Below are 27626 nucleotides of genomic sequence, written 5' to 3' on the forward strand. Positions count from 1 at the left end.
TACGTTAGAGACAATAGCATAATACTTGCTGTCAAAATTATCAGAGATCAGTGACTAGGATTGTCTGGTCTTAAAGTTTTTCTACAAAGTGAAAGGTCAGAGTTTTATATGAATATGTTTTTAAGCGATGACATTTTTGTTTCAGTAAATGTCATGTTTGTATCTCTCTGTCTCTCTCTTTTTTTTTTTTTTGTAAGATGGGCTCTTTTATAGTTCATAGGTTGACCAAAAAACATGTTGAATGTATTGATTTTAAACTTTATTATCTCAAGAGTATATTACTCTCTATGGCTTAAGTAGTGGATATCACATAATGCTTTTTAAAACACAGTGTTTTAATCATTATGAAACTCAATTGAGAAGACTGTCAAAATTAAAATTACAGTGTACACTGGTGGAATACTTAGTTTCCATTTTGGTAACAGAAATGGATACCTTCCTTTACTGCTGTGCTGGTTTTCTGTACATGCCAATTTGAATGTGTGCTTTTAAAGACTAGTCGTTCTAGAAAGTTAGTTACATTTTAGACAAAGAGAACAGATAGAACGTAATGAGGATTCAGATGCTGGATTAAGAATGTCTAAAACTGGCTGGGCTTGGTGGCTCATGCCTGTAATCCCAGCACTTTAGGAGACCGAGATGAATGGATCACCTGAGGTCAGGAGTTCGAGACCAGCCTGGCCAACATGGTGAAACCCTGTCTCTGCTAAAAAATACAAAAATTAGCTGGGCTCAGTGGCAGGCGCCTGTAATCCCAGCTACTCAGGAGGTGAAGCAAGAGAATCATTTGAGCCTGGGAGGCAAAGGCTGCAGAGAGCCGAGATTGTACCATCGCACTCCAGCCTGGGAGACAGAGCAAGACTCGGTCTCAAAAAAAAAAAAAAAAGAAAAAACCCTAAAACTTTACTCTTGAGTTCTGTCACTGAAAATGACATTTCAAAATATCATAAATTCAGGTTAATTAATTTCCCAGTGGCATTTTATCTCAGAATATACATTATCCTTTTAAACACCAACAAGCAAACCAACATACCAAACACGCTTTGTCTTTGATTATGAAATACCAGCCACTCTTTTGCAGGGCGTCTCCCAGGAAATTTAGCCATGACGTTTTTCATAGTGAGAACTATGAATATTATTTATTCTCATCCTCCTTCTCTCTGACCAAAGTCAGCATTGCCCAGTTATTTAATATGCTAGTTTTGGGTTGTGGTTTTTTCTTTGTTTGTTTCATATTTCTTTCCTAGGGCTGCCATGACAAAGTGCTATAAATTGAGTGGCTTCAACAGAATTTTTTTTTTTTAGGACAGAATTTTGCTCTTGTTGCCCAGGCTGGAGTGCAATGGCACAACCTCAACTCACTGCAACCTCCACCTCCTGGGTTCAAGCAGTTTTCCTGCCTCATCCTCCTGAGTAGCTGGGATTACAGGTGCCTGCTACCATGCCCAGCTAATTTTTTGTATTTTTAGTAAAGATGGGGTTTCACCGTATTGGCCAGGCTGGTCTCAAACTTCTGACCTCAGGTGATCCACTCGCCTCTACCTTCTAAAGTTCTGGGATTACAGGTGTGAGCCACCACGCCTAGCCTCAACAGAAATTTATGTTCTCACAATTCTGGATGCTAAACTTTTAAGTGGAAGGGGTCAGCAGGGCGGGCCTCTCCTCCAAGCCTCCCTCCCAGGCTTGCAGATGTGGCCCCCACTCAGGGTGTGTCTGTGTCTTAATCTCCTTTTCTTAGAAAGACATCAGTTATATTAGATCAGGACCCACCCATACTACCTCGTTTAACCTTAGTTATGTCTTTAGGGACCCTCCCTCTCTCTCTTTAAAGTCACATTTCCAAGTCCTGAGGGTTAGGACTTCATACGACTTAAGTGTGTAAGTTTGAGGGGAACCCAGTCTAGTCCATAACAGTCTTACTAGAAAAAAATCATGAGAACTGCTCTGATTGGGAGTTACACGGTGAGTGGAGTGTGGTTTCTCGGTATCTTTGCACAAATAAAATTTTATTTATAACAACAAAGAGAGGTGTCACTTTACTTCATAGCATTTGTATTATGAACAACGAGAGCTGCATTGTCCCAGTCTGTAATGTGTTCCCTAGGAGTGAACTGTGAAATGCAAAACGCCGTGAACGCTTTTACGAGTGTGAGATGATGCTGAGCTCATTACGGAGTAGCGTCGCTGGCAAGCCCCAGTGCCATGAAGCAGTTTGTCCTCATAAATGGCTTTGGGTTATGCTGATGAGGGCAATGCCGGCTGGCTCTCCGCTGGGCTGTCTTTTCTTACCTGTACATTCAGTGTTAACTTTGTTGTCTCAATATTTTTAAAACAATTTCAAATACCATGGACAGGTGAAAAAATGAAAAAACTAGATATGAATTTCAGGGCTTTGTCAAATTGACTTTAGGCCTCATCTTATAAAGAAGCAATGTGTACAGGTAAATGTAGAAGCTTCACCCATATCCAATTCCACTTGCGCCTCTGCTAGAGGAGGTTAGTATTCTGAAGCTGGAGTTGCATGGGTCATGGTTATGCATGTTTTATAATTATTTCTCTATCATCTACATATACACATTTTATATGTTGCATTTTTTATTTTGCATGTAATTGTTATCCTATTATATTTATCTCTAAATATATATTTTTAGTAATAATCTGTTATATTAAGAATTACTTATGTGGATATGTGTATATCTAGTTTGTTAATTTTAATGCTGTATGAATCTAATTCTTTTTCATGGAATCTTCAGTTCTTTTTTAAAACTCCAAATTACTAGTTTAATCTAAAATTTACCATGAGAAGTAGTGTTAGAATACACGTGTTCACTATGTAAATAATACTTGCGCACATGTGCTAGGATTCATAGAAATATAATTAAACCTTGAATTTTACTGGATGTTACCAGATAGTCCTCCAAAGTGATTCTACTACTTTACACTTCCGCTAGTATTACATGAAAGTTTCTATTTTCCTGTATAAGTACAATATTGTAAATACTAACAACAATATTTATTACTTTCATTTTTTTCAGTTACTGCTGTTTTATAGATGAAGCTCATTTAAATATGATGCCATTGATAGCATATGCAGCTGAAATTATTTTTGTACATTATTGTCTTGTTTTTATCAGAAAATGTATCTGTCACTATAGCCATTTGGAATTTGTTTTCCACTTTTGTAATAATTATATCTGTGTATTGCACACGTAGACTGCAGTGTAATCCAAAGCTAAATCTAGTATGCATTTTGTAGGTGCTCACCCATCTCTGAATGTTTTTGGTTTTCTGTTTCACTTAGGTTCTTCTGGGCAAAGTCCTCTGCTAGTAGTCTTAAGTGGGAATCATACTGAACAATCCAATTTTACAAGCAGAAGTAATCAGTTATATCTCCGCTGGTCCACTGACCATGCCACCAGTAAGAAAGGATTCAAGATTCGCTATGCAGGTAAGTAAATGAGGTTTAGATTTTATATGAAAGTGTTTTAAAACAGGTGATTTTCATTGAATAAAACAGTTTAAGTAGAAATTTACAATATAATCCTAATTCTTAAAGATTAATAAGTAACTACATTGGAATTATATGGTGGGGAATTATTCTGAATGATTCCTCTAAACTACATTGGGAAATTTGTTGCTTAATATTTAGAATTTTATTGTTAAAATTACAAACTGCTGAAATTCATATTATAGAAAGCAAAGACATTTTCCAAAAGATAAACTAATATAATCAGAATTAATTTTAAAATATGTTTAAATGGTAAGGAAACAAATAGGAAAAGATAGTTGTATTTCTATTTATTACATAAGTGATGTTAATCTCTTAACTATTAATAGTCATGTTTTGTATCTATCTGCAGGTCTCTTCACACGACATATATGTATATATATATATTTGTACAAATAAGCATGTACATAATAAATATATGTTTAATATATATATTTCCTTATCAAAATGTAAATTATTTTGCCCTTTCTCTATATACTTTAATCATTCTCTGCCAGCAGTGTTTTATATTAACGAAATCAATTAGTAACAAATTGATCAAATCTGTCAATGTATTTATTAGACATTAAATCCTGTATACAATCATCAATATGTTCGGACCACACTATTCTTTAAACTTTCCTACAGAAGCAGTAGGCAGACTCTTAATTCCTGAGCACGTTTCAATTACTAAGCAGAAAATCTAAACTTTTCTCAAAATCTCACTCAATAATGCCCTTGACAACTTTGCCGTGAAAGATGCTCATTGTGTATGGGAAGTGAACCATGTGTGCTGACGGAGGATTGTTTATTACCGTGTTGGTGTTTTACCTCTTTAGGGACTAGGAGCGTCCAGAGGGAAAAACAGGAAACAGTCTTAAAACAGCAGTTTTAAGAATAAGGTTTTAGCTCACTCTGGTTGGTAGACATATAAAATGGTAAAAAGCATCAAGGTTTTGAAAGGCCCTTGATGTGAGGATAACAGGCAAGAAATTCAGACCTTCTTCCTCTGGAAGGTGTAATAAAATATACTCAGACCTTTGCTACAAAGACATCGATGCAGTGATGGAATTTGCATTTAGCAAACTCCTTGTTCCAAAAAATAGATAGTCAGACTTTTTTTTTTTTTTTTTTTTTTTTTGAGATGGAGTCTTGCTCTGTCACCCAGGCTGGAGTGCAGTGGCGGGGTCTCGGCTCACTGCAAGCTCCGCCTCCTGGGGTCATGCCATTCTGCCTCAGCGTCTCAAGTAGCTGGGACTACAGGCACCCGCCACCAAGCCAGGCTGATTTTTTTGTATTTTTTTAGTAGAGTTGGGGTTTCACTGTGTTAGCCAGGATGGTCTCGATCTCCTGACCTTGTGATCCGGCCGCCTCGGCCTCCCAAAGTGCTGGGATTACAGGCGTGAGCCACCGCACCCAGCCGATAGTCAGACTCTTAAAGGTGTTTGAATTTTTCCAATGTGCAAACATGGTCAGCACAGCCAAAATCATGATGAACATAATTTATCTTGTTTTACCTGCAGAGAAATTCTTAGTAGCTTGGTGATATGATTATACCTTCAACTGTGAGATCAATGATCTCTATGTCTTTCTAAAGGTATTTTCATTTGTTGTCATACCACAAGAAGAGCCTCATTGTTAAACTGTATTGGGAGAAGAAGAATAGACAGTTTTATGTTGTTTAAGTGGAGAGGGAGAGTGAGAAACAGAGACAGATAGATAGACATATATGTGTCATATGTGAACATAAAAAATTCTTTTTCTATCTCACAGCTTTTTACTTAGAATTGGTGACTCAGTGATCTCTGCTAGGTCAGCATCAGTAATTTCTGAGCATTGATTAAATGAAAGTGTCCCTAAAATATTAAGATGTGGCCAAGGGAACTCTAGCCCATAATATGGTCACATGAACACACATTGCATCCCCAACATGTTTTTGCCCTACGCACGTAAACTCTTGATCATTCAGGCATAAAAGCAATATAATGAATCACCATAATTGAAATCTGAGTTAAAAAAGACAAAGAAATGCCTGTCGAACAGTGGTTCTGGACAATTCCATAAACTGTGCTAAGTGCAGGCTGAATTAACAATGTCCTTTTGGTACTACGAGAAGCAAATGAAAGCTTCCGTATTGGGCGGGTCGAAAGTACAGAGTGGTTTGGCATTCACGCTGAAATTCCAGAATATCCACCTCTCCCAGTCTTCTCTCACCTGGGTACCCATTAGACTTTTCATTCTATATCCCAGATTTTCCAAGGCTGCACCAGCAGAGTGGAAGGACCGGGCCCTGCTCCTCTGAATTCCTCTTCCCGCAGCCAGGAGTTGGGCTGGCAGGGCCCCTGCTCCAGTCTGTCTTTGTATTCTGTGCTATGGTTTCCCCTGAGGGGCCCTTCATGTCTTATTCTAAGTGAGTTAGGCAAAAAGGGGTATTCTGAGGGGCTGGCGATGGAAGAAACACAGTAAAAGAAAATGGAGCCTTATTGGAATCTGTAGAGTTAGATACTCATCCTGCAAGTTATATCTCGTAACAGATGGAGCTGGGTCATAAAGCACAGGTGACACCCGATGAGCCTCTTGGTCTCACTTCCTGTAAACTTTATTCAACTTATCTGTGACTTTGGAGAGGAATCTATAGTCTGATTGTTCCTTCTATTTTTTATTAACTTTTTTTTTTTTTTTTTTTTTTTTTTTACTAGCACAGTGATTCCAAGCCATTGGTATTCAGGGTGCCTGGTTGTACTCATACTTTGTCTAAACTAAGTGTTTCGGTTCATTCAAAACTTAGAAGAATTTGGTCTAGAAACAACTGGAGGTAGAAAATGGTGTGTCCAATGGAGCCATGAATCAAGAGATTCTTATGATAGTGGATTTTCACTTTAGAAAAATCAGCCCATTAAAAAAAGGAAATGATACTTCAGAGGCTCACCCAGCTGAGAATATTCTCTGAGGACACTTCTCCTTAGGAACATGGTTGACAATTGAGGCCAGACACATAAATTGTTGCTTCTGGGCACCACTATGATAGAAAACGTTTAGAAAGTTTCTTCTGAATGTAATTCCAAGGAAAGGAGCAGTGTTAAGATTCAGACCTGCATGTGTGTGCTTTTATATGGAAGCCCCAGCGGGAAGTGGAAGATCTAAAATTCTTTGAAAAGAAACTGAGAGTTCCCAGTTCATAACGACCTTCTCTGTTGTATTGTTTAAATTCATCTGAAGTGAGTTCCTAGGATTTTGTGTGGTAGTGACCTCGCCTTATGCAGTAGTGACCTCACCTTGTGCAGACGAAGCAAGTTTCTTTGTCTCAATGTGTAAATAAGATGCAGAGACTTTTAGCCTTAGACATGTGACATTCTTTGTGAGTAAAACTATTATTTTACCAAATGCCCGTCTCTAGTTTTAAAACGTCTCCTTACAAAGAGGGATGATTAAAGCTATTGTGAGATTGTCATTGACTCAAGAGAATGCATTTTCTTCAAAGATTTCATCCAAATCCCGTATGTTAAAAAAGAAGGTTAATATCTACAGCATTGTACAGTCCAGAAGTTTCACTGAACAGCCACAAGGAAAAAAGTTAATGGCCTTGATTAAGAAAATGTTACGTATTTCTACTTTCTCCGTTTTAACAATACTTAAAAAAACATGGAGAATATTTTTGTTTCAAATATGATGCCTTGTGCGGTACCCTATCACTTTTATCCTAGTGACAGATGTGCTTATTTAAGTAGGTAACCTGCTTTAGAGAGGTGAGTGAGGTCATTCAAAATGATCCTTCTAGACCAAGTCAACCTGCAGCCCTTGGGCTGCATACGGCCCAGGATGACTTTGAATGCGGCCCAACACAAATTTGTAAACTTTCTTAAAACATTATAAGATTTTTCTGCAGTTTCTTTTATAGCTCCTTAGCTATCATTAGTGTTAGTGTGTTTTGTGTGTGGCGCAAGACAATTCTTCTTCCAATGCGGCCCAGGGAAGCCAAAAGATTGGATACTCCTATGTTTCTCACAATACAGTACTGACTACTACAGTGACTCAAAGCTGCAGATGATCTGAACTTCAGAGTATGAGACTTGCCTCTTGACGCTCAAGTTCTGGAATGCTCTTTAGAACAAACTTACATACTGGTGCTCATTTCCTACCTTTTGGAAATCAGAAGTCATTCATTTATAGACTCTCACCAAGGCAATGAAACTGGCCATTTGTTTGCTCGTTCACTTATCTGTGTGTGTGTCTGTCTGCCCACAGCACCTTACTGCAGTTTGACCCACACCCTGAAGAATGGGGGTATTCTAAACAGGACCTCAGGAGCGGTTGGAAGCAAAGTGCATTATTTTTGCAAGCCTGGATACCGAATGATCGGCCACAGCAATGCAACCTGTAGACGAAACCCACTTGGCATGTACCAGTGGGACTCCCTCTTGCCACTCTGCCAGGGTAAGAAATGCAGTTTCATCCCCAGCCTTGTTTCCTGTGTATTGCTCTCATTTTAATCACTCTCTGAAAGTAAATGAAGCACTAACTAAGAATAAAAGGTAAGGAAAAATTGAATGTTGGCTTATAACAGTATGAATTAAACCTTCCAGTGGCCATGCAAACTTTCCTGACATGTGGTTGTATAGCCTGAATTTGGAGAAGGGTTGGACATTCACTAGATCCTGGGTCAAGTTATTCTAACACTTCCTTGTACTTCCTCTTGAAGTAAAAAATATGTCATCCGATTTAAGATTCAAAATAATTTTTCTTTACCATTGTATTCATTTAAAAACATTAATTCCTGAAAAATTCATTTTCTTTATTTTAGTTTAAAAAGTCATTCTTTGAGCCATAAGCTCTGTATGTGATTTTGTTTTGTTATTTAAATCTAGGGTTTGTTAAAGTTGATTTCACTATTTCATGCCTTTTTTTTTTTTGCATTTTATCTATCATGTGCGTAGAAACCAGGTTTCCAAATAAGGCATTTTAATTTTAATAGAAGGCTTTGAAGTCATGAAATTTTCATAGTTTTGTCTTATCAAGGTTTATATTCATAATGAATTATATGAGTCTTTGAAAGCTAATTATGATTTATGAGTGAAAGCTCATATTGGCTCTCGTTTTTCTCATTTTCATTAGATATTAGATTTTCTGGTATTGCTTTGTGAGACAGTAATAGATACCACACGTATTGTAGGTGCCTTTGACTGTAAGAAGTTGATCAGACACTTAGCCTGTATTATTTATGTTTTACCCCTAAAAATTCTTATGTAATGTAAAATAAACATAGAGATAGATTCAAGCAGTTTACTTCATCAGGAATGATTAGAATGATGATTTTTTTTTCTTTACAAGAATACTTTTTCTTTTAGAAGAAGATATATTTCTCATTTGCTTTAAATGTTCTATGGCTCTGTTTATAGAACAGAGTCATAGAATCTATTGCTGAAGAGACCCAGCTTCAGCTCAGAGAACACGCCATGGTCTCTGCCCCTCTGGCACTGGAAACAGAATGCTAATGACAGAGTCACAGCCCAAACGGCAGCCTGGACACAGGAAAGGGATTCGGTGGAATGGGCAGAAACTCCTGAAGTCATTTCCTGTCTTCTAGAGGCGGAGTCAAATACAGCCTAAAGAGAATGTGCTCTCCAGGCCTAGGCACAAAGGGATACGGAGAGGGACCTTCATGTCCCAAAGGGACTCGGGTGACGCCAGGCACATGCCAGTCTGTCTTTCTGATCGATAAGCGAGGAGTTCTGGAAATGGTTTACGAGGTGGAGACATGGCTTACCCTTTCAGTGAATGGTTGAGCAGGATTAAAGGATGTCAAATATATACGTCCGGGATAAGTCTTGACTTCTTTCTTCTTCTCCCATGGCTTCCCCCCGCCAGCAGAACTACTTAATGCTAAGTTAAATGACTCAGAAATACAAATAGCGCACACTGCAAATGAGGCTCTTCTGACATCTTTGCAGCTGTGGCCAAGGAATTGGTGGGAACATGATCAGGGTATCTCTTCTTCGTGTGGAACCTGGCAGAGAGGCAATGGCTTTGTGTATATGAGATGCTGGAATGCACACCACATTTTAGAAGAAGAGTTAGAGTACCTTCCTTCAGATTTGCTCTTGGCAATAAATAACTTACATGACTTTGTTCTCAAATTATAAAATATTTAAGAAGTATCATTTTTCCAAAACAGACCTGTGAATTTCTATACTTCCTGTTAACTTCCTGAGACTCCATTAAAGAGCAAAAGAGATACAGTCCCATCTGCGTTTTAGAAAGCTTGATCTTTCAGTGGCATAATGAATGATTGGCATGCATCCTGTCTGGAATACACGAGTACTTAGTGGGTTATAGCAATGTGTGTTTGAGGGATCTGAAGACTTCTAGAAATACAGTGAGAGACAAGTTTTGCATGAAAACAGATACTGAAAATACTTAGGAAACAGAGTCACAGTCTCTCGTGAAAGCAGGTGAAAAGGAAGAGATAAATCTGGGATGACATATGTTGGTGGGGGGCTTGATTGCTGGGAGTATTTGGTACCACTCACTGAAATAAGGATCATGTGAGGGAAAGGAAGCTTCATGAAATTGATTTTGACATTTGTGCTTCAGGTCCAGGGGGCAAGCTGTCCCCAGTAGTGACTCTGAGGCTAAGAAAAGATGGAGTTTTAAAAATTACCAGTAATGAGGCAGTGGATTTTAAATTAGTTTAAGATACTGGGTGCTTCATTTGCTTTATCATATTTGACTTTGTAACTTTTATAAGGATCAATTGAAATGAATAAAATTGTAATTAAAGAACGACTGTCTGCTGTAATAAATTTCACACTAGGCAGCTCTAGCACAGAATAAATAACAGTTTAGACTCTGACAGAATCCCTCATTTGGTCAAAAGTGGTGATAAATCCTGCAGTAAATCATATAGAAGGTCGTTGAGATAATTGGGAATGTAATTACTGTTGCAAATGTTAAAATATTTTAAGACTTCCACGTCCAACTTAAAGGTCATCATAGTTATTTGATTATTTTATTTGAACATTTTTATTTGAAAACTGTAAAAGAAGAAAAATAATTTTTAAAAACGGCAAATATATCTTTGTGGCATTGGGAACTTAAAATTTGTATTGATCTATTTAATATTGCAGTTATCCTTGAGTTGATATTATATTTTTTCAATGATTTGAAAAGCAGTCCATTTATTATTACATAAAATAAATACAATTTATAAACTTCCTGAATGCATAAAGGACATTCGTTCATCTCCTTACAAAAATGTCTAGAAGAATATATTCAAATAGTTACTAAAATGCAACAGCTACCTTTTAATAAATGAGCGAGATCAAACCTGGAATGTTGAGCTCGTTCTCTTTTAGGCAGCCCAACTACCAATCTTACAAACCACGTGGATGCCACTGTGCCCCTGGGACCTGACCAAAATGCCCTGCCCCTTGTAGCCATTTGGTAAACATTTTAAATTTAGAAAATCACTAATCCATGACTTTCTAAGATACATATGTGAGAATATTTTTCCCTTTAAGGATTATTTAGAATTGGCTTTTGTTGTCTTCTATTTTAATTCACTTTTTTGCCAGTGATGTTGTAGATGCATCAAATTTTTAGAGAAAAATTACTCGGATTTGAAATCGGAGGATACGTTGTGAGGGCCATCCCCCTCAAAAGTAGCCCCCAAAGGGCCAGGGAGCCCTGATCTCCCTAAGCCTACTTTCTGCAATGTAAAATAGAGATTTTTATATCTATGTCCCAGAATTATTGAGAGGATTAAATAAATAATATAGGATAAGCCGTCAGATGCTACATGCATGCAAATTATGATTGTTAGGTCTCGAAGGGGATTTGGGAGGCACCCACTCCAAACCCATCCTGAATCGTGGGGTTCAAAGTGGCAGGCCCCAGGCCACAGCCCAGACAGAGGTCTTCCCAAGACCCCTTGACGGCTTGCAATTAGCTTCTGGATTCAGCAAATAAAAGTTTCACTACCAATTGTCTGTGAGTGAGAAGATGGAGCCGGCAAGATGTATTTTATTGGTTTCAGGGAACTGCAGGTTGTTTTTCTCACTTTGCGTGACCTTTTAAATTATTTCTCTCTGAAAATCTGTGTTGGTTTTTATCGTCCTTCATAAAACCAGGCAGATCTTCTGTCCTCAGGCTTCATTTCCTGCCTTAAAGCAAGCAACTGCCAAGCAGCTGTTTCCATTATCAGCACACTAATCTTATTCATCTTGAGGAGAAGCCTGAATTAGAACTGAAATTCTCTGTGTTATCTCAGAGAACCAGTTAAACTGGCACATCAGAGTGCACTGCTTTCAAGTTCCCTGGTCAAAGAGAGAGCAACTCCCAGGCAGCTATTTACTTTCAAGGTCTGCTTCTTAGAGCCTTCTATCAGCTGTGGCTTTTGCTTGGAGTGGAGTTTGCCTATTGTTTATTTATGATTTGCTAGCATTTTGCAGGCAACAAAGAGTACATAAAACAGTCTTTCTCACAAATTACGTGATTAAGCTTCTGTTTTTAAACTCAGACCTTTTAGATAGAGATAGCTGCCTATATTCTGCTTATACATAGCATGGCAAAGGACGCGAACTGGTGCAAAGAGCTGGGTGGAGGGGACAGAGGATGCACGTGGATATGCTTCTGTGTATCTCTTCAATCCTCATAGATGCTGTTGCTCACAGATGATGTTACCAGAAAAAAAAAATGCCTAATTATCTCAGGTGGGATTTAAGCTCCAGTCTTTCAGATTCCAAAATCGAAGCCATTTCCACTATACCATGCATTCACCCCCTAAATATGGTGTTTGCCCACAGAGAGGTCATCTCTCAGAGGAAACTGTCCTTTTACTTTATACAAAATTTTTAAAACAACGTCGTTCTCAAATGTTAGGAGGATGTGTTAGGAGACTTGGCATAAATGAATTAATTGAGGTATTTTGTAAATCTTAAAATCCTTCCCTTATGAACATAAAGAGCATAGGTAGTTGAGACTTTTATCTTCATTTTTTTATATGCATATCTATTTGCTTCTATTTCATTATCAATCTCTTGTGTGATATTAATACAGTATTTCTAGACATTTAGATTTCAGTAGAAACTTACATTTAAATAGGAATTTCTGGAATTTTAAATGTCAGATCACATGCTATAATATGTATGTGTGTGTATGCTTGTGTGTCTCTCTATATATAGACACACACTTTTATATCGGTTATAGGCATTATGTCAGCCAGATCGTAAATTATCAGTATGTGAATCCACACAGTCCATATAGCTCAAACTGGCCAACTCCCATCAAGTATATTGTAAAATGAGGTTTATCCCAATTGCCCTTGCTTAAATCTACCTCACACACTCTTAGGGAGTTTGAAAGGAGTGCTTGGGTACAGTACTGTGCAGCTGCACAGTCAAGCTCCTGCAATTGAGTGATGGATTCCTCCCATCCCCAGCATTTGCTGGCTGTGTGACCCTGGACAGGGCAAGTGACTTCACTGAAGTTCTTTTCTGCAAATGGGCATAAAGGTGCTTTCCCACCTGTTTTGAAGGATTAAACACAAATGTTGGCGTGAAACTTAACATACTGCCAGGTAAGAACATGAGCCCAACAAGAAAGGAACTCCCATGCAGTCAGACATGTTTGCACCCAGGAGTGTTTTTGGTGCAAACCGATTGGTTGGCTGTCAAGCAGAGTGTTGTTGAATGTCAAGGCAGCAATGTTTAGGTAACTAAGCTGGTAGCATACTTCCCTTCTTGTTCATGGTAGCTGAAATCAGACATTGGCTCTCTTTTCCTGTAAAGGGCCAGGTAGACCTTCAGTCTCTGGGGATCATATGCAGTCTCTGGCATATTCTTTGTCTTTAAGTTTTTCACAATTAAAAACAATGTAAAAGCCATTTTTAGCTTGTGTTCAAAAACAGGCTGCAGGCTGGTTTTGACCCACAGGGCATAGTCTGCCAACCCAGGATCAAATTAATCTTTCAAGATCTGACCGAAATGCAGAGTGCAACGCCATCAATATCAGTTACTTTCTGCAGTTTGCAAATTATATGTCAGGCATTTTACTGAAGACATATAATTTTCCTCTACCATGTGCTAAAATCCAGCATGTTTATTCATTAAATTAAATAACGCACTTCCTCTGTCCATGCTTAGCACACGCTGGGCATCCCAAAACTTCACATATTCTAACTATGTGTGAAATGTGGTTAATAATAAAAGCAGTATTGTAGTCAGTGGAAATGTGCAGAAAGGGTAATTTTGTATAATAGTAGTAGTGATATGAAGACCTTGACCTTTCTGCACAAGGAACTGTACAAAATATGCAAAGTAATAATATTTTATAAAAGAATCAAGGGTCCTATGCATAGGAGTGGCTAATAGAGATCAACTATACATCTCACACATTTTAAAAATGCTATAATGGAGTTTAATGTGCTCTGCATGGAGAAATAAACCTGACATTGAATACTCAAAATATTTCACAAAGCAAACAAAGGGATCGTGTGAGGATAAAGGAAACGGAGGCAAATGGAAGTGGAGATGAAAAAGTCAGCCCAGAAGTTTCCACTTCAGCAGGAGGAACTTTGAAAATGACAGCTCCTGAATCAGTAAAAGGCAAAGAGGAGTAAAGACAGTGAAACGCCCTGTGTGCAGTTTAAGATACCAGCTGACATTGAAGGATAGGTTATGGTCTTTCATTGAAGAGGCACAGCGGCAGCCTCTACCTGTGAAAGTGACAGTTTGAAAATGTCAGTCCCTGGCAGAAAGAAGAGCAGCTCTGGAGGAAAATGTGTAGGCAAGCCGGGGTCGGGGCTGCAGTGGGTAAGACCCCGATGGGCATGCAGGCGTAAGCCTCAGGCTACTGGGGAAGTTGGCTTTCCAAAATTCTTAAAGTGGAGATAGCTGAGACAGGAAAAATAAGCGAGCAATTCAAAGGAAGTGACTACTACGTGCTGGAGGTGGCTGGACCTGCCAGCCGGGATGAGGCTTCTGCCCAGAGACCATCACAGGGAGAATGAGTGCTTTGCTCTGAGGCTGGAAGGCAGGTGTTTATGTCCATGTAGACCACATCGATGCAGACAGTGTGTGCGTTGCCTGTTTTCCCACCTTTGATGCACTGTTGTCGAGGTGTGGAGTTGCTTCTCATCTCCTCATTTCAGGGCTCAGCCCCCAGGCAGTCTGCTGTGTCTTGGGGGACCTAGGTACCCACTGTGGCCTTTTGTCCGTGTCTTGGCATTTCTTACTTTGGTTTCCTATTTGTGTAGCTGTCCGATCCTCCTTGACCAGTGGTTCTCACCATGGAAAGTTTAAAAAATGAATTCCTGACTCCGAGCCCTGCACAATTCTGATCTGGCAGGCTCCAGAAAGTCTGGAGTCTCTGCTTTCAAATACATACCAGACGTGCAGGCACCTAATGAGCATGGGTTTAACACACATACCTGGGCATGTGTGCATGGATATAGGATGGAAAGAATCGACACTTAGGACTCAAAAAACAGGGAGGAAGGAAGGACGGTGAGCAGGGGTGAGGGTTGCCTGTTGGATGCAATGTTCGCTACTCAGGTGATGAGTATGCTAGAAGCCCAATCTCCTCCATTATGTAGTATATCCAGGTAATAAAATGCACATGTACCCTGAATCTAAAAAATCATATACCCACATGAGACAACACGCTTCTTAAAGAAAAGGCAGAGATTCTGCTGTATCTTCAAATCCCCAGCATTTTGCGCAAAGCCTAGGCCACAGTTGTCATCAGTATGAATTTATGGAGAAATGAATTTGGCTCAACCATCTCACCAATCCTTTCTTTCATGAGGTTTCTAACATAAACAGTGTTGCTGGGAGGAAACAGCTTGAAATTAGGCCAGCGGTGGTGCAGTGTTCAACTTTTAAAAATAGTAAGAGCAGTTACGGGAGTATCTTCCAGCAATCTGAGCATCTCCGGCATAGTGGAGCCACAGAGCCCTGTGATCGGGCCATGGCACCAGAGATAGAAAGTCTGGAGGTTCTGCCTGCTACATGGTGTCATGGGTGGAATTGAGTCCCCTCAAAAAAAGTATGTTAGAGTCCTAACTGCCAGTACCTTAGAATAGGACTGTATTTGGAGAGAGGGTCTTTACAGAGGTGATGAGTTAAAGTCATTAGGGTGAACCCTAATCCAATGTGGCTGGCGTCCTCATACAAAGAGGAAATTAGCCTGCAGAGACAGAGTTGCACAGAGGGACGACCATGCGGGGACACAGCAAGAAGACAATGTCTACACACAAAGGAGATAGGCTCAGGCAGAACCAGCCCCGCTGACACCTGCTGTGGGACTTCTGGCCTCCAGGACTCTGAGAAAATCCATTTCTGTTCTGTGGTGTGTTGTTATGGCAGCCCTGGCAAAAGAATACAGACACAAACTTTTAAAAATAAACAGTGACGACGTCTTTTTTTTTTTTTTTTGAAACGGAGTCTCGCTCTGTCGCCCAGGCTGGAGTGCAGTGGCACGATCTGGGCTCACTGCAAGCTCCGCCTCCTGGATTCACACCATTCTCCTACCTCAGCCTCCTGAGTAGCTGGGACTACAAGTGCCCGCCACCATGCCTGGCTAATTTTTTTTTTTTTTTTTTTTTTTTTTTTGTATTTTTAGTAGAGACGGGGTTTCACCATGTTGGCCAGGATGGTCTCGATCTCCTGACCTTGTGATCCACCCGCCTTGGCCAAAGTGCTGGCATTACAGGTGTGAGCCACCACGCCCAGCCAATGTATTTCTTACTTAATGTGTCTGCAGGTTAAAATACGTTTACATAGTCCAGAAATATAAAAGGAAGGGAGAAAAAAATAAACTGCAACTGACAAAACTGATGTAAAGGTATTCGGTTTTCAACATACCTCTATAAATGTATTAGGCTGTTCTTAGTGTAAAGAAATACATGAGGCTTGCCTGGCATGGTGGCTCATGCCTGTCATCCCAGCACTTTGGGAGGCCTAGGTGGACAGATCAGCTGAGGTTGAGAGTTCAAGACCAGCCTGACCAATGTGGAAAAACCCTGTCTCTACTAAAAATACAAAATTAGCCAGGCATGGTGGTGCATGCCTGTAATCCCAGCTACTTGGTGGGCTGAGGCAGGAAAATCACTTGAACCCAGGAGGTGGAGGTTGTGGTGAGCCGAGATCACACTGTTGCACTCCACTGCAGCCTGGATGACAGGGAGAGACTCCATCTAAAAAAAAAAAAAAAGAAAAGAAAAAGAAACACTTGAGGCTGGGTAATTTATAAAGAAAAGAGGTTTAATTGGCTCACAGTTTCTCGGCTGGGCAGGAAGTATGGCAGCATCTGCTTCTGGGGAGGCCTCAGGAAGCTTCTAATCATGGCAGAAGGTGAAGGGGGATCAGACACATCGCCTGGTAAAAGTAGGAGCAAGAGAGAGTGAGAGGGGAGGTGTTACACGCTTTTAAACAGCCGGATATTGCAAGAACTCACTCACTATTATGAGGACCAAGAGGATGGTGCTAAGCCATTCATGAGAAATCCGGCCCCATGATCCAATCACCTCCCTCCAGGCCCCACCTCCAACACTGAGAATTACAATTAAACATGAGATTTGAGTGGGGACACAGATACAAACCACATCAGTAAACGTATCTATTATATCTGTAATCTATGTCTTTATATCAATTGAATGATATCACACTTTCCATGATATTACGTACACATTATTTTGTATCCAAAAATTATAATAAAATGCCAAAAATTATATTCTAAAATATTTATTTGTATATTTATTGCAATTTCATTGACCAGTTATGTCGTTTCTAACTATGAGATAAAATGCAGACATGCATACTCATTCAGAAACATCTTTGCACTTTCTTCCACTTATTGCAACAGGATACAATTTCTTGAAAGCAAAATACAGGAAATGAACAGGTGACATATTGGGTTATCTTGTCACACTGAGCTTCAGGTAATCCAAATAGGCCGCTCCCCTACAGGTGTGACGGCTCGCTTCTGGAAGCTTCTGTGTTTGAGGAGCCTGGTGAAGGTAGAATACAAGAGGGGGCTGGATGACCGACGCCCTGGGTAGACAGCTCCGTATGGACATGGGGGTGTGGTGGACCCTCCTCCCGTGATGAGGTTATGTTGTTGGCACAGACACACTTCAGGAAGGGAGAATGCGCTCAGATTGTAGGACCTCACCAGACGGGCTCTTCTAGGGGCAGGATTCTTACTGGTCAGAGACTGAAGGCCTGAGAGACACTGGATGCGAGGGAGAGCCTCTGCGGCTGGCTTGGAAGGTGAAGAAAGACACAGGACATGGAACACAGGGCCTCTGGCTGCTCAGAGCCCACAGCCAGTCAGGAAACGTTCAGCTGTGCAAATGCAAGAAACGTATTTCTGCCACCACTTGAGTGATCTTCCAAGTGGATTCTTCCCCCGCCTCCAGGTGAGAAAGCAGCCTGCTGCCACCCTCAGGGTGAGGCCACGTCCATCCCTGACCTGCAGAAATCCTGTTGGGGTAAATGGGTGCTGTTTTGGGCCTCTGTGTGGAATAATTTATGTTGCAATAAAAAAATGATTATAATTGCCAATCTTCTTAATTCTTGCACATCTGACAGTCAAAATGAAACAAAAAAAAATCACTCCTTTCCATTTTCATTCATTTGATCATTACTCAGTAGAGAATACTGTTTTTTTTGGTAATTTATTGACCATTATGTTTTATATTTTTTTAAAGTTCGTGTTCTCATTTTTCTTTGGTCTTATTCAATTTTATTGAAAGTTCTTTGTACAATAATTTATTAGCTACTTGTCAGACATTTGTGTTGCAAACGTCTTTTATAGTCTATGAATTGAAACATCTTAATCTTTATGAACCGTGGTCTAGAAAAGTTCTATTTTCTGTTAAAATTGATTTATTTTTCTAAAATTTGAATGATTTCATTTATACATAGAGCTACTAATTTTCTAATCTGTAGCTTCAATTATACATATAAGTATTTGCTTCATATTCTAGAGTGAATCTGTGTTGATCTCAGTGTGATCCTATTTTAAGATGTCACCCTCTTAGATGGCTACCCCGTTATCTGAGTGTCATTCATTAAATACTTTGCTGGGTAATTATTTTCATTATTTTCTCCACTAATTTTTTTTCACTGATTTAGAATTCCAACTACTTTCTATGTTAAATCATCTGGTAGGTGGATATCTATTTCTGGACATTCTGTTCTTTCTGTTTACATGCATGATTTCCTATGCCAAGTCCATAGTGCATTAATTGAAATAACAATAATATGTTTTCATATCAAATGCAATCAAATCATTTTCCTCACTCTTTGCAAAATTTTCATCAGAGATAATAGAACTTTTGTATTTATTCAAGAACTTTAGCATCATCTTAACAAACTTTAAGAAATAGCCCTGGGAATCTGTGAGGGTTGCATTTCATTTTTACAAAAAAAAGAGTGGGAAAAATTAATTTTATGATTTAATTTTTCTTTAGGAGAAGAGTTGACTGGGGAGATTTTTCAAAGCCAGTTCTGTCTATTCTTAATGTTGTCTGACACTTGAAGGCAAATACTGAGTTTTGCATTACTCAGAATTAACATGATGTTTATGTTCCCATTAATACTGAAAAGTGGGCACCACACACACACCTATATATATACATATACAAGTATTCAGCTATTCGGCAAGCTGTCCTAACCGATACGTTGCTATGCATTGAAATGGAAGAACCTCATGCCTTCACTACTAGTGGAGATGAAAAGTTCAGATTCTTGGCATCGTTTCTCTGCCACATCTGCTTCCCTAGTGCTAATTAAAATTGGGATACTATTAAAAGGAGTCCCACAAATGAAACATCTGAGGGTGTTCCAACAGCTCTTTAATTTGGGCTGGAAAACCAGGCACACATGCACATAAACACCTATGCCAAGAACTGTGCTCTTCAAAGTATTTTGACCATGACATGACGAGCTTGGTGGAACATTTTCTGGTTCATAGTAACATAATATTCTTTAAAATGACACATCCTTGGCATATTGATTTATTCTCTGACTGGTTTAAAAAAGTTCTGAAGCTTGTTCTTAGCTATGCTTTTTTAGAGGGTGATAATTAATTGTTAAAATCTTCATTGTTGGTTCTAGTTCAGAACATTTGTTTTGTGGATTGGTTTGATATATTCTTCGGTTCCATACTCCTAGTTTGGTCAGCTTAATAGAGAAAATCATTAATTGGACTCTTCCATGTAAAAGCTTGGAAACAAAACTTTCGACCTCTATTTGTAATAGTTTGAATCTGTGCAGACGTAGACTCCGAAAGAATTGATCTCAGATGCCCTGAGACTCGAGACTTTCTGCCATTCACTCTTACTCTTGAACCTTTCTGAGGTACCATTGATTTTCTTCTAAAAAATAACTTATACGATCATTGTATGGAATGCATTATCCAGGAAATCATTTACTGTGCCTGTTTTCTGTTAATAGACCAGTGGATTATGCTTGGGCATTTCATCTACTGGAATGGTTGCTTCCAGGTGTCATGAGGAGTAAAACAGTAGAGATCAACCGAGGGGCACAAGAGTTTCAATTTTGTGCACACGGTGCACTGTTGTGTGATAGATGCTGCCTTCATAACTGGACAGGTTTGGTGACCAAATTATAAATATATGAAATGACATATTTGCAATGAATCCATGGAGTAGAGTTCAGATGGACTGTCTGCATTTAGGCTGTTTTGATGTCAGGTGAATTGGTGGCTGTAATGGTGTTGATGAATCGTAGTTTTTCTGCTCACATTTTCCAAAAAGCCTTATCCATTCAAACGGGAAATGGATATTGCATTTATTTTTAAATTTGAAAATCCTGTGAGAAATAATCCACTTCAGGTTGAAAATTACTGTGGTGCCTATGGCTTGAGTTTTTATTTTTAAAAATGTATGTTAGACGTACATTTTATCGTTTTATTTTTTATTTTAAGTTGCGGGATACATGTGCAGAACTTGCAGGTTTGTTACATAGGCATACGTGTGCCATGGTGGTTTGCTGCATCTATCAACCAGCCATCTAGCTTTTAAGCCCTGCATGCATTAGGTATTTGTGCTAATGCTCTCCCTCCCCTTGCTCCCCACCCCATGATGGGCCCCGGTGTGTGATGTTCCCCTCCCTGTGTCCATGTGTCCTCATTGTTCAATTCCCACTTACATTTTAATGATCCTTTCAGCATGAAATTTTATACATACTAATATAGTTTGGATAATTGTCCCTGGCCAAATCTCATCTTGAATTGTAATTCCCAGTGCTGGAAGTGGGCCTGGAAAGAGGTGTTTTGATCATGGGGGTGGATCCTTCATGGCTTGGTGCTATCTCCATGATAATGAGTGTTTTTGAGATCTGGGTGTGTGGCATCCCCACCTACCTTTTGCTCCTGTTCTGGCCATGTGACAGTGTGACATGCTTATTCCCCCTTGGCCTTCTGCCATGATTAAAAGCTCCCTCAGGTCTCCCCAGGAGCTGAGCAGACGCCAGCACCCTAGTTCCTATACAGCCCTCAGAACCATGAGCCAATTAAACCTCTTTTTCTTATAAATTACCCAGTCTCAGGTATTGCTTTATAGCAATGCAAGAATTGCCTAATACAAAAAAGTGGTACCAAGGAGTGGGGCATTGCTATAGAGATACCTGGAAATGTTGAAGCAGCTTTGGAACTGGGTAACAGGCAGAGGTTGGGAGGGTTTGGAAGCCTCAGAATAAGAAAGGGCGATAAAGGAAAGTTTGTAACTTCTTAGAGACTGGGTAAATAGTTGTGACAAAATGCTAATGGTGATATAAACAATGAAGACCAGGCTGATGGGGTCTCAGAAGGAAATGAGAAACTTATTGGGAATTGGAGCAAAGGTCATGTGTTTTATGCCTTAGCAAAGAGCTTGACTGCATCATTCCTCTTCCCTAGGGATCTGTGGAACTTTGAACTTCAGAGTAATGAGTTAGGGTATCTGGTTAAAGAAATTTCCAAGCAGCAAAGCATTCAAGATGTGGCCTGGCTGCTTTATACAGACTATGTTCAAATGTGGGAGCAAATAAATGATTTCAAGTTGAAATTTATATTTAAACAGGAAGCAATGCCTAAAAGTCTAAAAAATTTGCAGCTTGGCCATGTGGCGGAGGAAGAAAAAAGCCTTTTCAGAAGAGGAATTCAAGAAGGCTGTGGAGCAGCTACTTGTTAGAGAAATTTACATGACTAAAAGGGAGCCAAGTGCTAATATTCCAAAACAATGGGGAAAAGGTCTTGAAGGTATTTCAGAGACCTTTATGGCAGACCCTCCCATCACAGACCTAGAATCCTAGGAGGAGAAGATGGTTTCATGGGCCAGGCCCAGGGCCCTACTGCCCTGTGAATCCTCAGGACACTGCTTTCTGCATACTGGCTGTTCTGGCTCCATCTTTGAATCAAAAGTGCCCAGGTACAGCTCAGGCCACTGTTCCAAAGGGTGCAAGTCATACACCTTGACAGTTTCCATGTAGTGTTAAGCCTGTAGGTGTGCAGAATGCAAGAATGAAGAATGCTTGATAGCCTCCACCTAGATTTTGGAGTTTGTATGAAAAAGCCTGGGTGTCCAGGCAGAAGCCAGTTGCAGGTGCAGAGTCCTCACAGAGAACCTCTACTAGGGCAGTGCCAAGGGAAATGTGCGGTTGAAACCCCACACAGAGTCTCCAATGGGGCACTGCTTAGTGGAGCTGTGAGAAGGGATCACTGCCCTCCAGACCCTGAGAATGGTAGATCTACCAGCAGTTTGCCCCCTCAGCATGAAAAAGCCACAGGCACTCAACTCCAGCTGCTGAGAGCAGCCTTGGGGGCTGCTCCCTGGAAAACCATAGAGACAAAGCTGCCGAAGGACTTGGGAAACCACCCCTTATAGTGGTGTGCCCTGGATGTAAGACAGAGTCAAAGGAAGTTATTTTGGAGCTTTAAGATTTACTGACTGTCCTGCTAGGTGTCAAACTTGAATGGGGCATGTAACCCCTTTCTTTTTCCTTTTCTTTTTTTTCCAGACAGAGTCTCACTCTGTCACCCATGCTGGTGTGTCGTGGTGTGATCTTGGCTCACTGCAACCTCCACCTTCCAGTTTCAAGTGATTCTCCTGCCTTAGCCTCCCGAGTAGCTGGGATTACAGACACCTGCCACCACGCCCAGCTAATTTTTTTATTTTTAGTAGAGACAGGGTGTTCACCATGTTGGCCAGGCTGGTCTCGAGCTCCTGACCTCGTAATCTGCCTGCCTTGGCCTTGCAAAGTGCTGAGATTACAGGTGTGAGTCAGTGCGCCCAGCCCAGCCCCTTTCTGTTGGCCAATTTCTCCCTATTAGAATGGGAAAGTTTGCCCAATATCTATATCTCCATTGTATCTTGGAAGCTACAAACTTATTTTTGATTTTCCATGTTCATAAATGGAAGGGATTTGCCTTGTCTCAGATGAGACTTAATACTGGAATGAGTTATGACTTTGGGCTTCTTTTGGGAAGACATGATTTTATTTTGCAATATGAGAAGGATATGAGAATTGGGAGGGGTCAGGGGAGAAATGATATAGTTTGGATATTTATCCCTGCCCAAATCTCCTGTTGAATTGTAATCCCCAATGCTGGAGGTAATGTCTGGTGGGAGATGTTTGGATCATGGGGGTGGATCCCTCACGACTTAGTGCTGTCTTCATGATAGTGAGTTCTCACAAGATCTGGTCAGTTAAAAGTGTGTGGCACTTCGCCCTCAACTCTTTCTTGCTCCCGTTCTGGCCGTGTGAGATGCCTGCTCCCCCTTGGCCTTTTGCCATGATTGAAAGGTTCCTAAGGCCTCCCCAGAGGCCAAGCAGATGCCAGTACCTTGTTTCCTGGACAGCCTGCAGAAACATGAACCAACTAAACATCTTATAAATTACCCAGTCTCAGGTATTTCTTTATAGCAATGCGAGAATGGCCTAATACACATGTGCACATGTATTTATTTATTAGTATTATGTCATTAATGGGATTTAGAATGCAACAGACTTTTCCTTAGTTTCCATGATGTGAAGTGTGGGGATTTTTTGTTAGAAGTCTTGAGTCTTGGAGAGTCTATAAAAGTCATGGTTTTCTACACAAAGTGAGTAGTAAATTATGTTAGGTGGAAAAGTGACATATTCTTTGAAGCCTGTGGGATTGAACATAATGCAAAAAGAAAAAAGAAAAAAGAACATGAGCAAATCTATGAAGAAAGTTTTCACATTTTTTAAAACTGACAAGAAGAAAACTACCACAGAAAGAAGTGGTGAAAACTACCTGAGACAGTGTTTGAACCTCTGTTCAAGCCATTTTGAAAAATCGGAAATATTTGAGGCATTAGTGACACATGCAGTGAGATTTCCCTTTTGGATAGAAATATAAGGGAAAAGGGAAACCACAAAATATTTTTTATTTTATTTATTACCACAAAAAGCCATTGTGCTATAGGGAAGGAACATACACTTCAGAGTTGGACATTTGGATTAGAGTGTGGCTCTACCCCTTACTAGATGAACTGTGGATAAATCATCTAGTATTTCTGGACAACAGTGACCCCTGAAAATGGAGGGTAATAATATTGATTCATATTGTTAGTATGAGAATTCAATAAGATAAATTAGGTAATTATAGCACATGAAACCAAGGATAGAAACCATAAAGTTGTAAAATTATTATTATTAAACATTAATATTTGATATAAATTATCATTGTTAAAACCACTCGTTTATTATAGTATATTTCATATACAATCTAGTTAATTAGTGAATATACATTTTTATTATATGTTAATTGAAGAATGTTGATAAATGTTATATATTTATATATTATATACTATATATTATACATTAATATGGTGAGAAGGATGGTGACATTAGAGTTGAGCTCACTTTAGATCAAGAGTACTGGGGTTTAAATTCTGATTCTCAATTTACTGTTAAATGTCTGTGTGGACCTGGAGAAAATCATTCGATGTTTCTGCCTGTGAAATGGGATTTGCTTCAGTAAACCAATATAATCTCCTCCAACTTGAAAGAAGCATGAGCCTGCAAGGAAGCCACAGTGGACTATGACAAGATGGCTACGCTTGGAGCGCGGGGAGGCACCGAGGTCAAAAGATGGGCATTTGAGGCACAAAGGAAGTGAGAGCATCTGGTAATGATTTGTACATGGTGGAAATGGTGGAAAAACATCATGATAAGAGGCAGAGTATCATGGTATCTCCTGTGTCACGCGTGGGGCCTGGGAATAACACTGCCGTGGACCTTGTTGGCTGACACTCTCAGACAGGTCAAGAGGTGCATACGTGGGGTCCTTCGTTCTGTAGACTGATTGTATTGACCTCCTGTTCCGTGCCAGGCCCCAGGTTTAGCACCTGACACAGGCTGAATGAAAGAGATGAGGTTGAAGGAGGGGTGGTAAATCAGTTAACCTCTGAAAGCCTTTGTAGATTTTCGTCAGTCTGTACCTCTTTATTAGCAACTTAATTACACCCATCAACTTCTCTTAACTACAAGCTCCTACTTAGCCTGGCCAGAGACACTTCAAGTAATGATTTCATATTAACTGTTAATAACTCTGACACTTCATTCCATGCATTTTTGAGGCCAGAGGAATTGTGGAGAAATGAGCTTAAATAAGAGTTTCCAATTTTCTGTGTAGCTCAGTTTTCTGTTCTCTGTAGAGTTTCCATTACCCTACAATTATCAGAATTGGTAATCTCCCTTATGACCAGCCTTCAGTCCATTTGGAATCTACAGAGCCATTTGACAAATACAGTTGTGTCCTGTGTTTTTAAAACAGGTGATTATTTTTTTACTAAACTGTTACTCTCTTGTCTGTCTGTATTTGAAATTCCTCAGAAATTAAGACAAAATATCACAAGGAAGCCATGATTACTCAAGAATTAAAGGACCCCCAGAGTCCACTTCAAAATACATGTAGTCAGTTCATTTTACCTGCATGCATAATGAATTCTTCTTGGCTGCAGGGTCTGTTCAAATGCATAATGGAAAAGTTAGCAAGAAGGGAGTTGTGATTTTAGTTCTGTCACTGATTCCCTATGTCTTCATATGTGTGACTTCTCATTCTCTGACCATGTTGCGCTTCAAATAGAGCTAAAATGAGATTTTCATGGAGTCGTTTATTTGAATGAATCTAAATCTGTTTTAAATAATTACTGGAGGTTGGATATTGAAATGCTTCATTTCATTAGCTGTTGTAGTAGAAAAGTTAATGAAACGGAGTTTAAGCACCAAGAGAATCGTACAGGATGCTAGAACCAGCAGCCCTTGGAAGCGGGGACAGACCTCAATAGGCCTGGGCTCCTTTGAATTGTCCTTTGGCAATTTTTCTGTAACCTTTGGAAATATGGTTGGAAAGGTGGCCCATTATTATTAATTTTTAATTTAAATGACTGAACATTTGCCAATGTGCTTATAGTTTATTTAGTGCTCGGAGAAAGACTCTGGCTGGTTTAGTGGGTGATAACCTCTAAGCTGTAGAAACTATGCTCTTCACTCATTTTTGTTTATAGTGAGCCAGATTTTATGGTTTCTGCTACTTGCTTTTTATCACTAAGGAATCTAGTTTCTCAGCTTTGTTAATACTTTCAATTTATCCGTGCATTTTAGTTTACGCCTAATTTTACTTTTATATTTTGAGAAAATACTTATCAGATGCGTTGTACGCTATCTACTGTCTATCATCTTTCTCTGTCTGTCTTCCTGTCAATCAACCTAGCGACTGATCAATCGATCTATCATTTTTTATCTATCCATCTATCTTCCTATCGTCTTCCTATCTTTCTGTCTTCCTATCCATCTAACTGTGTATCTATCTATGTATCTATCATCTATCATTTTCCTCTCTATATATCTATCCATCTGTGTATCTATCTTCCTATCATCTTCCTATCTCTTTATATATATCTTCCTATTGTCTATCATTTTTCTATCTATATATCTATGTATGTATCTATCTTCCTATCATCTCTCTGCTGATTTAGCAATCTATCCATCTACCTTTCTATCTTTCTTTTGACCTATTTATCCACTTAACTATGTATCTATCTTTCTATCTATTGTCTGTCTGTCTATCTATCTATCTATCTATCTATCTATCTATCTATCATATTCTGGTCTTCCTCTCTATGTGTGTTCCTATCTTTCTATCTAATCTATCATCTATCATTTATCTATCACTATATATCTTTTTATATATTTTTCTTTTTGAAATTTAATGATAGACACATTATTTGCTTGTTTATGAAATGAGGATTTCCAGGTCTATTTCTTCTTTAGATGTGCCTGTGAAGGTTCTAGTCCAGGTACATCTGTTTGTTTGTTTGGTTTTTCCATTAAGTAAAAGTTAGCCTGACCCACTGGAGAAGGAAGCATGGGCAAACTCCTCCAGCCATGTTTTCCAGTGCACATGCAATAGACTCGTTTTCAAAGTTTTGTTCTCTAATTTTCTCCCTTCCATAAGGAAAAAAAAGATTTTTAGTCCTTGATTCTGAAACTAAGCCTCTAACTTGTCTTTAATGCCTACTTTATTGAGATTTTAAGTTGGAATTTGCATAACTTCATGCTGGTTATTTCTAAATAATCAGAATCACATTTTCGGAAAGAACCAATAAAGCCTTTCTTCCAAAACCATGTAAGGATTTGTAATGGCCAACTGTGAGAAAATGCAGGGGATGTTTTTATTCTCAGCATCTAGTTGCTTACTGTAGTCAACATTCTTATCAACCTTCCACATTTGGATCATATGTTTATTTCTTCTTTATTTTCTGTGTTTACTATTCTTATTAATTGTATTAATCCATTCTCACATTGTTAGAAATAACTACCTGAGACTGGGTAGTTTATGAAGAAAAGAGGCCTAATTGACTCACAGTTCTGTAGGCTGTGCAGGAAGCATGACTGGGAGGCCTCAGGAAACTTACAATCATGGCAGAAAGCAAAGGGGAAGCAAGTCCCTTCTTCACATGGCAGCAGGAAGGAGAGAGCTAGCGGGGAAATGCCACAGGCTTTCAAACCATCAGATCTCCTGAGAACTCACTCACTATCATGAGAACAGCCGCCTTCATGATCCAGTCACCTCCCACCAGGCCCCTCCAATTCAACATGAGATT

At 39.4% G+C, this 27626-nt stretch overlaps 1 protein-coding gene across 1 annotated transcript in view; it reads left to right on the forward strand.

Annotated features, from left to right (window-relative positions):
• The window catches only part of CSMD1 (CUB and Sushi multiple domains 1), a 2040038-nt gene that overhangs the window by 1890276 nt on the left and 122136 nt on the right, over window positions 1–27626 (forward strand). The window contains exons 49-50 of the mRNA XM_032158987.2: window positions 3302–3448; window positions 7733–7921. Of these exons, the coding sequence (XP_032014878.1) occupies window positions 3302–3448; window positions 7733–7921 (336 nt within the window). The remainder of the gene's footprint in view (window positions 1–3301; window positions 3449–7732; window positions 7922–27626) is intronic.

This window comes from Hylobates moloch, unplaced genomic scaffold (genome assembly GCF_009828535.3).
Source record: "Hylobates moloch isolate HMO894 unplaced genomic scaffold, HMol_V3 SCAFFOLD_8, whole genome shotgun sequence".
NCBI classification, from domain to species: Eukaryota; Metazoa; Chordata; class Mammalia; order Primates; family Hylobatidae; genus Hylobates; species Hylobates moloch.